This window comes from Haemorhous mexicanus, chromosome 8, assembly GCF_027477595.1.
Source record: "Haemorhous mexicanus isolate bHaeMex1 chromosome 8, bHaeMex1.pri, whole genome shotgun sequence".
Classification (NCBI taxonomy): Eukaryota; Metazoa; Chordata; class Aves; order Passeriformes; family Fringillidae; genus Haemorhous; species Haemorhous mexicanus.
The window spans coordinates 4,011,753-4,028,512 of NC_082348.1; the positions used below are offsets into that span (position 1 = coordinate 4,011,753).

The window sequence follows — 16,760 nt, forward strand, 5'->3', positions numbered from 1 at the left end:
ATTTTTTTGTTTTAGAGATAGCTGAGGGGTCCAGATAGGCCAAACACTCTTTGTAACAGACTCATCACTTGATGACCTGACACTGTGCTCTGTCCAGCCTTAGATGCCTCAAGGTTCTCTCTGTTATCTCCAGGATCAAGTCCTACTCAGCTTTCCAGGGACACATGCTCCAGCTCCTGAGCATCACTGGGGAGGGAGGCCAAGGCAGAGTTTAACTGTTACTGTTCAACAGCAGTTAAAGAAATATCAGTGGGGCACTTGGTAGCAGCACTTTTGTTGTGTAGCACAGAAGGCTGGGTCTGTGTCCTGCAGTTAGAAATCAAACCTGTTTGGGGACAGGAAACAGAGGTTCTGAGTTTCTAACAGAGGATTGTGCAGAGCCCTGCTCTAAAATCTGAGCTGGGGCTCTAGTGTGCAGTTGGTAGTGGGGTCTTTGTTATCCACATTGTATTGTAGGCATCTCTCTTTGTGTTTGCTTTTTATCTTCAACAGGGAGTAAACATTTAAAAAGTAGATTCTTTAGTCTAAGGCACACTATCAGACACCTTTGGGTGTTGCAGGAAAACCCAGAGGCTCTCTTGGAAGATAAGTATTCACACAGCTCTCCAACACCAACTCTGTGAATTCTTAGCATTGCATATCTGCCCAACATATAAATGTGATAACACAAAGGTGTGTGTGCATGGGCACACGGAGATAACTTCTACTTCAACAGGCTCTTTCTCAGTGTGCTCTGCTCACATTTCAAGACCCAATAATAGTGAAAACCATGAGATTCCACTGAATGCCCTGCCATCTTCTTTAGTGTGATAAATCTCTGTCTAGAAGTGAGCAAAACTTTCTTGCTTTTGCGAAATTCATATTTAGTGTTATGAAACAGTGACATTAAGCAGTACTACAGGAAACAACAGAGACATTAATTTTAATGTGACACAAACCTATTGTTCTTACATATTTTTCCACTTTAGTTTGCCATCTTAGCTGCAAGACTCTGCAGCTATATATATAGATTATTTTTCCTGTCATTTCCACTGTGTTTTCTGTTCCCAAGCAGGTTCAAGTAGCTTAAAAACTTTTTTTTTCCCTTCCATTTAATTTGGGAAAAATCTAATCACCAAAGCAACACTCAGCAAAAGATGTAGTCAAGGTGTCTGCAAAAAAAAATAAAACTCCTAAATTGGATTACAAATAGTGATATGTACCAAAACTTAAGAGACTGGTGCATCCCTCATTACTTTGGCAGAGGCAGCTTCATAGTTTCCATGCCATGGTTTGACATGCATTCCAGGATAGACTACACCAAAATAGCACAAAACTTGTAATGAATTGCTCAGAGACTCCTCAAAAAAGGTTTTTTAAGTATAGTCTGAAAAGGAACAAATTGCTTTCTGCTTTGAAATATGCAAATTAAAAAACCCCTCAATGAAATACAAGTTATATAACTAAAACGTAGCTGAGACATGCAAGAAATACATAAAAATACTGACTTCTGATAAGAAAACAACCCTAGTTGCTGGCAATAAAATGCACTGGATATCTGTTAGCTGAATTTTGGGTGAAACAAATGCATAAATATGAATATAATTTGATATTTTCATGGAAGATAATTATTTTGTAATTTAAAGCTACAGGAAGAAATTTGATTTGAATCGTCTTTGTGCCTTAAAGCTGACTGTGGCATGGAATGATGTAAGGAAGGTAGAAATCCAATCTCATCCCTTTTACTAGGGCTCACATAGGCCCTCTGGTATTTCTGAAGGCTTGGAAAGATGAAGTTGGCATAAAGTGCTTTCCATATCTAATTTCCTTCTTTGGTGAAAATTCCAGTAATTATTAATGACATTTACTCTACAGACATCCAAGGCAGTTGTAGGGTTTCTAACAGAAACCTCTTGCTCTAAGCTGTGGCCTTTGTGTTTTTAATGTAGGGCATATCAGAACACAAAAATGCAACTGAAACAGAGATAATAAAAGGCACCATTGTGAACCCTTTATAGTTTGCAAATTCAGATACTTTTCAGACATCCACATCATGAGAGTTTGAAAAATATCAAAAAATATCATGTCTTTGCAGCCACTGTGAGGACAGTCCTGCAGGTCACAGATCAGGGCACTAAACAAAATGTTTTGTAGCTGCTCTGGTTTTGTGTCAAAATAGGAAAACCTGCCTGCATAAATAACACCCTTCCAGAACCTTCCACCTCTTTGTTTGGATTCAAGTCTGGCTTGCAATTTGTTTGGGCTGGAGAGTTTGAATGGTTTTGTTTTCAGTGGTTAGAGGAGATGCTCAGCTGGTTCAAAGTCAAGTTTACAGTCTAAGAGAAAGCAATTTTCAAGAGCAGAGGATGTATCTTATCTTTTTACTAAGGTTTATTAAAAATATGTAGCACCTGATAATTTAACACCGAATGAGTGGCTGCTAAACTTCCCCCTCTCTTTGTCCCTCTGTCTCACACACACAAACACAGGAATGCTTCCCGCCTGCCAAGCTATGTGCCAAGATTTTGTTCACTTTAATCTCAATCATATGAGTTAGGGAACCATGAAACAAAGTTCCTACCAAGTATGCTGACAGACTTTTAGTTCTCGTGGCTCCACAGGGCATCCCTACAAGCACACGAAAGAACTTTTCTTATTAAAGGTTTCTGAGCTGATCCGTTTTTCCATTTAAGTCAACATGAGCAGTATCACCATGAGGAACTCAACACTTGCTAACTGATACCATACACTCATCAAAATGATTTCATTTCTAAGTAAACAAAAAGCTGTGGTACCTCCAGCAGCATTGTGTGGTTACTGCTGGCACGGGGAAGGCATTTGGTGGCAGCTACTTTGGTGTGTTATGTCACATAACACCATGTCAGCTCAGGACTGACAAATCAAAGCACATGGTTTCAAATATTGGGGGGAATTTTTCCTGGGGAGGTGAAGAAAAGAGGCATGGAACAACCTCTTTCTGCCTTTTGGGGACTTTCTTCTGAGTGAAGACACTGCAGAGCTATCACCTACCCTTGGTTTGGAGGAGTCCCTGGTGATTTTAAGAGCCACAGTATCACCTGTTATTGGCAATTAAACAAGTTCCTGTACTTTGTTTTTAAATCTTGAACTAAAAACTGGGTATTTACTTTTTTTTTTCCAAATAGATAGAGCTTAAAGCCCTGAAACAGCAAAACTCTGACCCATTTCCTTAACTGTAAGGCACAGCCATTGACCACAGAATAGATCTATTCAGGTCCCTCAAGTCTCCACCTGTCTTGGTGGACAGGCTTATATTCATAAAGCAGGAATTATAGGAAGAAATAACCTATATCCATTTCAAAGCAGAATAAGCATGAGAAAGCAGTTTCTGATTGCAATGTCTTTTTCCCAAAAATTTCAGTTGCTGGAAAGGCATCGTCTCTGACACCACAAAAGGTGCATGAAGGAGCCACAAGGGGAGATCTGGAGGATCCAAGAGGTCTGTTGTGTTATGAAACAAAATGTTCACATTTTGCTCTGATTTACATCTGTGCCATTCCTCCCAAACCATTGTTTGAGTGAAGACAAAAGAAGCTGGTTTGTTATAAAATTGCACCCATGATCTGTGTGGATCCTGATCACAATGCAACAATCTGCTGAGCCAGCAGACAACTGGAGATCTTTGAAAAACTTGTTAGCTCCTTGGGGGTTATCCTGCAGTAGCCAATTTAGGGACAATTCTGTTACTAGATTGCTAATAATATCAGTTTCATAATTTCAGGGGAGTAACACAACCTAAAGAAATCTTCTCTTAAAGAAGTGAGAGCCTTCACATAAAGTCTCCTCTTTAATCTGTCCTCCCCCTTTGCCCTCTGCCTTCCTTCTGAAGCTCTCTGTTGGTACAATTTCTCTCACTTAGGTATCAATCCCATCAGACTGTGGTATTATATGATTAAAACATTGATGTAACACAAGCTGCTACAGCAAATAATTGAAGTAATAAAATACAACTGCAGTTATTTGCTCTCTTGAATTGCAGGCAGAAAAAAAAAAGGAGACGGGTTTTTTTTTAAACTGACCTCACAGTGAGGCATATGGACAGTAAAACTTCTTTTTTAGTGTGTTTTCTTTTATTGCTGTAAAACTTTTTTTTAAAAAAATACAGTGTAGCTGTAGTAGCTTTTTTTTCCCCCATAGGGAAAGTGATTCGTTTGCATTGTGGAATTATGATTATGTTTTCATAATATTTTAAAAACTACAACTTTCTATTTAAGCAGAGAGATATTGAAAGGATCTGAAATTACACCTCTTTTCCTTTTAAAGGAACTTAATGGACTTAACTTCTATTTTTGTGTGTGTTTGTGTGTGAGGGAACATCTCTTCTAGGCCAAGATTCATTTTGTCAAGTGTTAGCCCAAAGTGTTCTATTAAAGGCTGAACTGCAAAGTCTGACTAAATGGGGTTTGCAGTGGAAATCCTGCCAACTCCTAGTCTGTGATGGCATGTGTACTGTACCAGGGCATGGTGCCTCACAGCCTCAGCTTATTCAGGGGGAAGAGAGAGGAGTTTTGTGCCTCTCTCTTTACCTTTTTCATGGCTAGGAGGTGAATACCCTCATGTGTCAGATTCCCTGAATCTGCCTTTGACCAGGGCGTGAGTCAGGACCTTCATTCCCTCCTTGGCACAGAGCAAGCAACACACACACAGAGTCAGCTGGCTTTAAATTTCTCTGGACTTTTTTGTTTCAGTGCATGCAAGTGTCAACTCCCTGATTTACAAAGTGCATTAACATTATTTTAATATCTAGAAAACGTTGTTTGATTCTTTTTTATTTCGTAGGTTAAGTGGTTTGTTTTATTTATTATGCCTATTGAACAGGATTTTATGGAAAATTCGGAAGACAAAATGCCCTGTTTCCTTCTACATGTTCACAAATAGATATATTATACTATGCTAGAAAAAGGCAAAAGGCCAAACTCATCTCTGGTGTAATTCCAGTAAAAGCAATAAAATTACACAAGGCATGAATTTGGCCCAGGCATTGTAAATGTTACTCTGGTGAACACTGAGTGTCTGCTTGTTGTTACTGGCACGGCTTAAAATACAAATCCCCCCTTTTTTTCATAGAAATGGATACATTCCTCTGGAACAGATTAATCAATGAACCAGGTATCAGGTAACTATGACAAAGACAACAACTGCTTCAAATACCTGCATGTTTTATGGCTTTTTTCCTCTTCTAACCAACTTAGAGCCTCTTCTTTCAAATTTTTAAATAATTATATATTTATTCTCTTTTGTGCCTTGTCATTACAAGGCTTTTATTCCTTTTTCCATTTTTTTTTCTTTTTTGTCTGTTGTCTCCTTTTCTCTAATTTGTCTTGTATGCCCTTCCGTGATGTTTCCTGTTGACACTTCTTGATATTTTTCTCTAACTCAGAATGTGGCTTTCTAGCAGACACAGAGGCCCCAGAGTGAATACCCTTCAGAGCCAACTCTGACTTGGACCTTGCACAACACTATTAACTGGCTCTTACTCTAAGAAAGGTGGCTATAGTGGGATTGCCTGAGCCTGAAGACAGAAATGGCTGAGGAAATCTTGCCAGTATGTTTGCACTAATTTCAACCGCTCTTAATTTCTACTCAAAAGAAGAGTTTATTAAAAAACAATAACAAAAAAATTTAAAAAAAAAGCTCCAAACATTTTAAATCACAAACTTGCAAGGGTTTTTCTCAGAACTTTGTTGTTTTATATTGCATTCATCTGTACATTTGAGTTTATGCTCGTTGGCCACTTTAAAGTAAACATAGTTCAATGCCCTCAGAAACAGATTTCTTCTGCACACTAGAATTCCCTGGAAAAAGGCTTTATCTGCTGAACTGCTGGATATTTTTGTGTGCCTGCATTTTTTTTTCCTATCAGTTTGCTTTGTTTCCCCTTTTATTTTTTTTTTTTTTCTTTTCTTTTACATTCAGTGCATATAAAAGTTGGGAGCAGAAGCCTCACTGGAACAAGATAGAATCATAAAAGGAATCTCATCACAAGCTAAACAGTACAAATTGCACATTCTTCATGGAAGTATTAGCTTTTTGTGCGTGCCTGGATCCAAGCATAATAGATTATCCCAAAGTGGGAAAGAATGAACAGTACAAAATTAGCAGAACTGGGGGCTCAGATCAGTTGGTGGAGCAACATGATCTCTGTACTTTCAGGGTACTGAATTCTAAAGCCACTGGAAACAGAATGTAAAATTATATCAGAGTAAGCAAGGAAGCATGTGCAGACCTGGGAGAATCAAACAAGAGATTGGAAAACACATTTCCAGAGGAGAAAAAGTACTGAAAATCAGTGAATGAACTTGTAGGAAACAAACTGCTATTCATGAAGAATTTCTTGCTCTGAGGATAGAAAGATACGAGAGTGAAAAAACAAGAATGCATTTCAGTGGTTGTCCAGGGGCCAAGTGCTGTTGGAGAATAATCCTGCACTCAGACAGAAATATAAAATGGGACAGGATAGGTCAGTCTCCTGAGGTTTCCCTTCTCAGGGAAGCCTTGCCAGAACAAATCCTTTATGCCACTGGCTGATGGGTTTGGTCTAACCGTGCTGGGAAGTGTCCCAGGAGCACTGTGCATTTACTGGGAGCCCAAGATGGTGGTGAGCACACCCTGGCAGAACTACCCTGTACTTTCCTACTGCCTCCCTCAGGTTCTCAGGGATGGCAATGAACAGGTTTTGAGTACCAAACAAAATTTAAAATTGTGCTTAAGCTAAACAAATCCTGAGGAACATGCTGTTGAACCCAAACCTGATAATGAGAATTATAATGCATACAGAGGTGGAGCTAGGTGGTGGAATCATAATCATGGTGGAGGTTCAATCATTCCCCATCCCTGGAGTGATTTAAAAGCTGTGTAGATGTGGCACCTGGAGACATGGTTCAATGGTGGCCATGACAGTTCTGGGGGAATGGTTGGACTTGATGATCTTAGAGGGTTTTTCCCACCTAAACAATTCTGTAAATTTCTAGGGAGGTTGTGGAGTGTCTGTGAATCCACCCCTTGCTGCACCAGCTTTGTGTCTTCTGCCATCCTCACTGGTTTATAATCCACTCACTCCACCATACCAAAGCCTACAATCCCAGCATGGGAATCCTCAGCTTTAGGAGGTGTTTGGGATTTTTTTTTTTCTTTTAAAATTCTTCTGCAGTGCTTTCTTCCATTAGAAAATGAGATAGCATTAGACTCTTTTAAAACCTCATTTTTTTCCTAGCAACATAAATATATTCACAATACTTTATATTTTTTAAAACTCATTTCCTCTTTGCTTAACTCCTTGAGATAAGTGAACTCTCCTCTGTGTAAACATTCTACCAGAATACTGACTACCTTTTAAGCCATATATGATTTAGAAGGTAATGAAATATCACTTTCTTTTTCTTTTTCTTTTTTTTTTATAAATAGGTTTTAAAGTGCTTTTAGCTGCACTTTAGCTTTTAGATTAACAGATAAAACTGATGAAAGAGACACAACCTTCTGTCACAGGGCAGCATGGCATTTGGGAGGTGAGGTAGTTTAAAATACCGTTTTTATCTTCATTTCTCTCCATTGGGATGACTGTATTTCTTTACTACATCCCATAAGCTACTTTATCTTTGCCCATAAAATCATTTTCTTCCTTAAACCCTGAATATTCTGCATCATGAGACTGTGTGTCTGCATGTCTGCAATGATCATGTGCATAATCAAGCTCAGCTATGGACATTAAGTTAACTAAAGCCAAAATGAGTATCAGTTTTAGGCACTTTGGGGTGGCAGAATTTGGAGCCTGTGAAAAATCTGAATTTTGGAGAGCAAGAAGTTAAATTCTTTTTCAAAACCATGCCATCTTAAAATTGCACTTCCAGCTTTTAAGTGCCTAATGGTGCCCTCTGAAGTCTCGCTGGTGCTATCCCAGATCACCCCCCAAGCCAAGAGCCCCACACTCAGAGGGGTTTTTGTCACTGCTCTTATTTAACATGATTTGTTCCCTGGGTCTCAGTGCAATGAAACCCAGTAAATAACACACTGGACACACAGAGAAGATAACAAAAGGAAATAGTTAAGGTACTATAATAATTTTAGCCATTCTTTTTTCAGGTCACTATAATCTGCCCAAAGATAACTAATTGTTCAAAGTAAACATTCCACTCCGACCACAAAAGGAATCCATTACACAAACATATAATTCACAGTCATTTTTAGTGGGTTGTAAACAGTTTGGAATGAGCATAAAATGGGACAAAAATCAAAGTGAGCATTTAGAAATGAAAAAGTGTTTGCTACAAAAGGTCAGTCCCTTTACTTGGCAAACTATGTAGAAAAGCCTGGGAAAATGTTGAACACACAAGCAGTAAGGGAATTTTAAAGCCAACAACCTCCCTGTTTCTTTAAACAGACATCGGAACCTATAACTGGATCCTGTCAAACAAACGACTGCAAAAAAACATAACAGCTGCTAAGAAGTAAAGTTGAAAGATAAAGTTTTCTAAGCTAAGAACCTTCTCAGAAGTGGACTAAAGGTCTTTCTTAAATCTTTAAGCAAGGTTATGGATCCCAGGGTGGCTTTTAGGCATTGAATCAAATATGTAATTTTGTGTATCATTCCTGTCAGAGCATCCTGTGCTCCAAGAAAAGCAACAGAAAACAATATCTGCAACGTCCAGCTCAGCATGGAAACAGTACCTGTAATCACCAGCTTTGCTGCCTGCAGTGTCATTTTTCAAGTAATTTAGGCTGATTTGAGAACTCTAACTTGGATTTGGGAACGGAGGGAGAAAATGAAGGATGTTTCAAAAGAGAGATGAAAGTTAAATTATATTTCCCTGGAGCATTAGGACTGTATTTCTTTGCAAAACCCAAGCCACACTGGATACCCTGGGTAGGTTTAGGATACAGACTGCTAGGGGTGTTCATTTACTCTGTCATTAGACACACAGACAAATGATCTTCCCTGGAAAAGAGTTTAGTATCAGACTGTTTTCACACGATAAAACACTACTATGAGAAGTATTGGATGGCATGTTGTTGAGGTACAACACAGACTGATATTTTAATTTTTTTTAATGCGTTCTACTCATGCCTTTCACATATTTTTTTTAAAAAAGAAAATTAAAAAAAAAAAACCCAAAAACAAAAAAAGCCAGGACTTCTAAAGGGTCGTGGATAACAAAATAAATAGGCGACTCCAGAAATGACTGGAAATTATATCTGGCCTAGAAACACCAAAAAGTCATGCAATGGGCCCCACCCTTGGCAGAAGTGAGCAGTGTGTGAGTTACAGTGCTCTGGGAAGATTGTCCCAGGCTCTCCTCCCTGCTCTGCTCAGCTCAGGGCTGGTGCTACCTGTCAGACACTTCCCAGGGAGAAGAAGGAAGCAGATTGAAGAACAGATTGAAAAACAGGAATACAGATTGAAAAGGTCAGGTCAACAGATAGCCCCAGAAAAGCCTGAGGTCCATCCAAGGTAGGTGTGGATGGCAAAGTAAAAGAAGAAACAGAAAAAACCCACAGGATGTGCTGTTCCATCAAAAACTTTCCCCTGAAGTCCCTGAGAAGACAGAAAATGAAGAAATGCTGGAGATCTTTGAGTAGTCCCTGTATTCCTTCAATCTGATTGCTGCATGGTATAGAATTATTGTCTTATCCTCACCAGGTCACACCACAGACGTGGGAGATTTTTCTATTTAGGACACTGCATGAAATACTAAGGATACAATGTATTTTCCCAAGATATTTTTTACTTTAGAGGGACTGGTCTGGATAGCTCAATAATCAGGACTCGAAGTTCATCAAAAATCATGAATGAATAATTCAGTAATTATTATAAGTAATTCATAAGTACAGGAAGAATGAAGAGAAAAACTGAGCTTCCTTAAAAAAAAAAAAATTAAATTTTACAATTTCCTTGCAAGTATCCAAGAATGGAAACATTTTTATTGCTTCTCTTTATTAAATTCCACTACCAGCTCTGCAAGATGGCTGAGAAAATGGAGAAAGACCTTCTGCTTCACAGTTCTACTTCAATAACTAAAAATACAAAAAGAGGCTGAAAAAGTGGAATTTATTCAATTTTTATCACACTCACAAGTAAATCCTTGTTGGATAGATAAATATGCATTATGGTCTGAGATTGTTTTAGATCAGATCTTAGAAAGCAGCCCTGTTCTGAAAAGGTCAAGATGCAAACTAGGGGACAAATGACCAAACTGATCTAAGTTAGAGCAGAGTACATTCAGAATGAACATCCTTTTGATATTCGTTTTAAAACAGTACAACTAAACAGGAAATCCTGCCAATGGTTAATGACAACTTGTACATTTTTAATATGTGGGAGAATATTGCTACAATTGGCTATTGTGTGTAACCTCGTCTACACAGGAAAATATACTAATTAATATCATTTATTCGGATCACTGCTAGACTTTCTTTCTGTGCGCAGTGATTTTGCTTTAAAATTCAAAAAAAAAACAAACAGAAAACCAATAGGTGAATAAAAACCAAATCCAGGAGCTGATAGCTAAGAACACAACCATGCAATGGAGCACGAATGATTTGAGAGTAACATTTAGGGATGGTCTCCTAAGGTCTTTTTTCCTAATAATGCTTTATCTGAAGCGAAGCACGCACGTAAAATTTTTGGTACAGTTACAGTATGTGGATGATATATTCTCTAAATAGGAAAAGAAAGCTTTTCTACCACAGCCAATATGCCAGCTGTACCGAGTATCTAGGCCATCTTACTAAGACTATGAAAGTAAACATACAGTTTTCATTAAATGTGCCTTTCCCATAATTGGTACATAAGTATTTCCCATGACTCTGCAGTTGAGTGTCTTGGCTGGAGGCATATCTGGCCATTAAGAGGAGGGTTTCAGATCTGTTGAGTCTCAGCCATGCCGGGAGACTTGGCACCTCCACATACTGCTTCCTAATACCAACCCCGGCACAAAATGTCATCAGAAGCTTGCATAAACATTGGACTTAGCTTCACATAAATTACTGCTGTCCTGAGATAGTTTATGCCAGAACTCAGTAAAAACAACACTTTGAGTAAATAGAATGTGAGTAAATGGAAGCATCTTAATCCAAGAAAACGATAATAGAAAAAAAAAAAAACTGCATATCAAATATAAACTCATAAATACAGTGATAACATGAAATTTTTATCTCATGCCATGTGATTAGCTTTTATTTACATGTTAGGCTAACCCAAAGGGGTAAGTTTCCCTAAGTTACAGCAAGTTTGAAGGAAACACAAGAGCTGTAGTGCAGTACTCAGAAGGATGATCGCCTTTGAAGAAGCAGTGATACATCCAGTTTCTAACATGAACATTTTTTGGATAATCACACAGACAGTAAACATCTAATTACGTTCCTTGAATTTTTTCTATTACAGTTCAGCAGTGCAGAGACCTCTGGCCTCACTTCTACTTGGAGGAGTGAGCGGTCAGATACTCCAAACCATCTATGAAATATCCAGCACATTCTTGAGGGAACTTGTGCTGAGGTTGTAACCAAGCAGTTTGTTAGACATGTTCTGCATGGAGTGGCATTTTTGCAATCTAATCTCTGCCTTTCCTTTTCATGTTCTGAATTTCACCTCACAATTCCTTCTCTATTAATAGGCACTTCACACATTTTCCCCCTTTTTTTATCCAGCCTCCAGCCTTCCTCCACAAAAACCCAATGCTACTATCTCCCCCTGCTGAACAATCTCCAGTTCGTTTCAGTCTCTGACTTCCTGCCAATCATTCTGGGAATAATAATATCCCAGTGCTCTCTTTCCTGTATAATTAAAGCATGAATTTCCCTGAGTTTGAAACTCCAGGGTAGTTTTATTGCACCTTTCACTATAAAACCAGGTAGCAATGGCAGAATTAAAATAGCTTTTGCCTTTGTGGGTAACGCTCTAAGTATCTTTTTATTTTTCATGGATTCTCTTGCTCTGAGACTCTGGTATATGGCAGTGACAATGGGTTCACCCAGCCTTATTCTGAAAATAAATTTTCTATCTTTTGCAAGATATATGTTTCCCCAGATCCCTGGAACAAGTTGTAAACTTGTAACAGATGGTGATGAAGCCTCACATTTTTATACAATACATTTTAAGATTCTGCATCTACCGCATGCACCTTCCAAAGAAAATGACCTTCAGTGAGAGAAGACACACACTGCAGAAAGGAAGGCAGGCAACGGTGTTAAGTACATCTTTTTTACACTAAGAAAATCCTTCTTATTAATCAAAACTTTTACTGAGGATGGATACTCATTTCAGTATTTTTGCAATATCATGGCTTTTAAAATAACTGTAAAAATTAGACACCTGCACTCATTGAGGAAAAAAAAAAAGGCCATGCTAGAATAACATTTATTTTGGTTAAATACAATTCAACCCTTAGGAAAAAGTATTGGCCTAACATTCACCAGGGATTTTAGAATGAAATTACTGACATTTTATTGGTGGCTAATATTTGCTTACCCAGAGAAAGACTAAACCAACAACATGTCAAAAAAAAAAAAAAAGGAATAATCAGCATGAATGAGTTCTATTAATGTCTTATCATATAAAAAAATTAAGATACACAGAATGTGATATAGTTCCATTCATAATTATATTATAGAGTGTACTGTCTGCCTATCCTGGCAATCCAAGCAGAGTTACAAGGTTAAAGTTTTGATTACTATTAGAGAAAAAAAAAGTATTAAATAATAGGGTACTCACCTCTTTTTTCAACAGCTTCTATGCAGAGTCTTACAAACTGGGGAACTGTTGATTTCTCATGCTCACAAACTGAGTGCAAATGGGAGCCAAAAATTTGATCTACATTTGGAAGACAAGAGGAAAATACATTAAGGCATATTATTATTGGTGGGTTTTTTCTCTCTTCTCAGCTTGCCTATTAATTTAAAACCCAGATATTGAAGATGCATAGACAAAACTGGAACCAAATCCTTTTTGAGTCCTAGTGGTCATTAGCTTTTGCCCCAGAACCAAATCCCTCCACATCTGCTGCTCATAGTGCTTGATGCTTCCCTCTGGATTCAATTTCAATTGCCACTTGCACCTTAATTTTGACCTTTCTAAGGCTTGGAGGTCTCCAGAGTTTGGTTGGACCTGCCATAGAAAATGTGCAGGCAGTTCCAGAGCTGCAGCTCCCTAAGTCATTGAATCCAAATTTCTACACGATGAACTTGGTCAGACCTAGAAACTCATCTGGTTGGGTGACCAGTCCCTTCCATGTATTTGGAAGTTTCACTCTTTCATGGAGCATTGTATGAGGGCAAGGACTTCATTACTTTGCATCATCAGGACTTGGCACAATTTCATCTCAACTTCACAAAATCTTTTTCTTTACTGATCAATTGCCTGCTCAGACAAACAGAAGATACTCGATGTCTTTTGATGAGGATTTCATCTTAGTAATGATTAGTCTCACTTCCTTCACAAGCACTCCTTTAATGATAATACCAACTTTAAGTTTTTGTTGTTTCAAAGTTTTGATCAACTTTGACTGTTGGTCTTGAAACATATTTGTATTAGCAGGTTCAACCCGTCAGATTACTAATTAGCTTCCTCCACCTCATTTCCACTCTGTGTGTTTGAGAGATTATGAAAAGAGCAATCAGTAACAGGGACGTTGTCAGCTAAAATCAGAATGAATCAAACAGATGAGAGGAACTATTCAATAGGAGCCAGTTAAATGCTGAAACAATAGGAGTGTACTGTCATCATTTATCCAAAGAGACAGTCTCCATATAGCATTTCAACAGAGCACTACAGTTTGTAAATTGGCGTGGAGGCTTTGAAAATTATTACATACATAGCTGAAAGGTGATAGCACCAGGCTGGACTTAGCATAGAAAACCCAGCAGCTCCCATGGAATTGGACACTTCCTCCATAGTCAGTGCCACCATACTGGACCATAACCAACTGCTGTTCGCTCCAAAACCAACTTATCCTCACTAACAAGTAAAACCCCATTTTTTAAAACAAAATCTGTGCTGAAATAAGCTTCATTTTCATTAATCACCACTATTCCATACTCAGCTCAGATTTCAAGAGCGACTTGATTGCCTTTTCTTTCCTGACACCCAGAGCAGGGAACACAGCGACAGAACCAAGGTGCGGGGCAGGGGTGGCTTTGGACTCCTTGAGATGCACCAGGGCAGCTTATACCAGCACCTCCCAAAGTGTGTGATCTGCATTCTGGGAGAGTACATCAGAGCTTGAATTGAAGTTAGTCAGAGTTTGGGCTGCAGAAGGGATGGAGGACTGGGTTCACAGCACTGCTCTGAGGAAGGTTGTGTGCATGTGTGGCGTTAAGCATTAGCGAACAGTCTGTTACATGTTTTGGGGTTATGTTTCTGACAAAGCACAGTCTGGTTACATTTTCTTCATAAAACATTTATAGCTGCCTTCAGTGGCAATTATACATACAGAGATTTATGATTAAAATGTACTAGCACTTCCTCTTTTGACATCTTAATTGTTTTTTAAAATTTTAGCAAAGACCTGTCAAATTCTTTGCATAATATGGAATGGCCTCCAATGTAAATTATGTTAAAAAAGAAGTAAAAACATGTCTTATTTGGTGGACAAAGACACTTGTAAACAATTTCAGAAGCAAAACAGGCAAAGAACTGCACTGTGTTTAGATGGCAACACACGAAGAACTGAAACGAAATTAGTGTGTTGCTGTTCAGCAGCTTCTCTTCTGTGTTATAACCACTTTATAATCAACTTCTAGGATTATTTCACAGTTACTCTTTCAATCTCCAACATGAACACAAAGTATTTGGTATTCCTGGGAGGAAATTCTGAACAGGCTGAAAAGAGTTTTACAATTCTCACCTAGTCCGTTAGTTCATTTCTTGGTTCAGATTCTATATACTCACCAAAATATTTAACCTCATTTTTTATGCCTTTCACTGCATGGATACAGTCACATTTTGTACTCCACAGTTAAGCTTTAAATCACCTCTTCTTTAGAACACAAGCACTCAGGATTTTTATCTTGGATGGAAGGGCAGCAAAATAGCATTGCTATTTTGTTCACAGCTCTGGTGCCTACTGTCCTATCCCTCTCCTTGTACATTCATCTCTGATTTTCTCTTTTCATTCTCCTTCCCTCTCCCAACATTCAAACAAATACAAAGAAAACAAACTATTTGGATGTTGGTACAAAGCTATGGTAAAACAATAGCACACAACTGCTTCGGAGGGTTTTGTTCCCCTTCTAGAAATTCATGAGTATTTACAAGTACATGATCCCATGAGTCATCCAAATAATCTCAATTCTGAGTACTCCTGGACCACAAATTCCGTGACTCTCTCTAATCAATTGATTTTTTGCTGGATCTGTTCCTGTACATAAACATGGGAATGGCAGCAGTTCCACTGCCACATTTACACTTGTGGAGGTCACAGGGATACTTGAGGAAAACTCAGCTAAGATTTGTTTGTGCAGTATTTCAACACACAAGGAATGGTGAATTGCTCACTTTTATAGGCAAGATTTGCATGTAACTAAAATTAAAATATTATTTTCTTATTATTTTGTAAGTTTAGAGGTATACATATTTTAAAACTAGTTCAAGGGAAAGCTCTCCAGAACATTTTTTCAAAAAAATAAAAGAAATGCTCCCAAAGGAATAAGGAAAGCAAAAACCCCCTTTGTTTGATTTATTTCTGATAAGGTCCTCCAAAACTTCATCTTTTATGACTTGAAAAAAAGAGATGTACACAACACTCCTAACCTCCTGTTATGACAGTTTATGTTTCCTATCCAGCTTATTTAACTCAAATGCCTGGGAAATAGACACAATTACCACCTTATGGAATGCTACTTAACTTTAAATGCTCCCCTCTGAATAGAAATCCACTTTATCTTCTCAGAGTTATTCCAGTTTCTCAGGAATTATTTCCTCTATAGGCTCCTGAAATGCTCTTGTTTCATCATTTAAAAATTTAAACTAACAATTGTTCAGAAATATCTTTTATTAGAACAAAGGCAATTCCCATGCAGTGGATTCTGTTCACAAGGGCTCGTACAAAGGAGCTGCATACTATGCCCATATACAGCTTTAATCATTCACTCTTTCAGCTGTTATCAATTTAAAACCAATGAAACTCCCACACTGAGTCCATTTGAGCAGTCAATTTTAATATCTTGGGGCATCTGTAGTTATTCTGAATTGGCTGCAAAAGCAGAACTAACAAGTTAAGCTCTAACCATAAGTCTACATCAGGCTGGTAAACCATACATCAAACACCGACAGTTAGTCAATACTGTAGTATGAAAAACCAACAAGCATTTTTAAGAAGAGCAATATATTCATAATATGTTTGGTGGTATGGTTTACATTACACATCCCTGCTATCTGCACGTTAAGAGTTCTGCTGGAGACAGTGGGGTGTGTGACAGCTTCACACAGGGATATAAAACCAGACACCAGAAGAGAAGGGAATGGACCTTCACAAGTTGTATAATATAAAATGATGATTACGGTTGCAATGAATTGCTCATTCTGGGGAGCCTAAATTTTTCCCTGAGCTTGACAAGGCTACTTTTTTTTTTTTTTAATTTTGAGTAGCTCTTTCCAGCTGCAGCAAAGCCACTAACCCTGGGCTGCAGAAATCTCGACTATGGGAGACAATTCTTCTGGAAAAGAAACAATTAAAACAAAATCACTGAAGCCACATCCTCACTGAGAATGTCATTGTTTAACTGTTTTGGGTGTTCATGGATGAGATGTGGCC

The 16,760-nt window shown here is 38.2% G+C and overlaps 1 protein-coding gene across 2 annotated transcripts in view; it reads right to left on the bottom strand.

Moving 5' to 3' along the window:
* The window catches only part of ARHGAP15 (Rho GTPase activating protein 15), a 320,265-nt gene that overhangs the window by 111,845 nt on the left and 191,660 nt on the right, over window positions 1-16,760 (bottom strand). For both annotated transcript variants that reach the window (XM_059852532.1, XM_059852533.1), the window contains exon 10: window positions 12,722-12,820. In XM_059852532.1, the coding sequence (XP_059708515.1) occupies window positions 12,722-12,820 (99 nt within the window). The remainder of the gene's footprint in view (window positions 1-12,721; window positions 12,821-16,760) is intronic.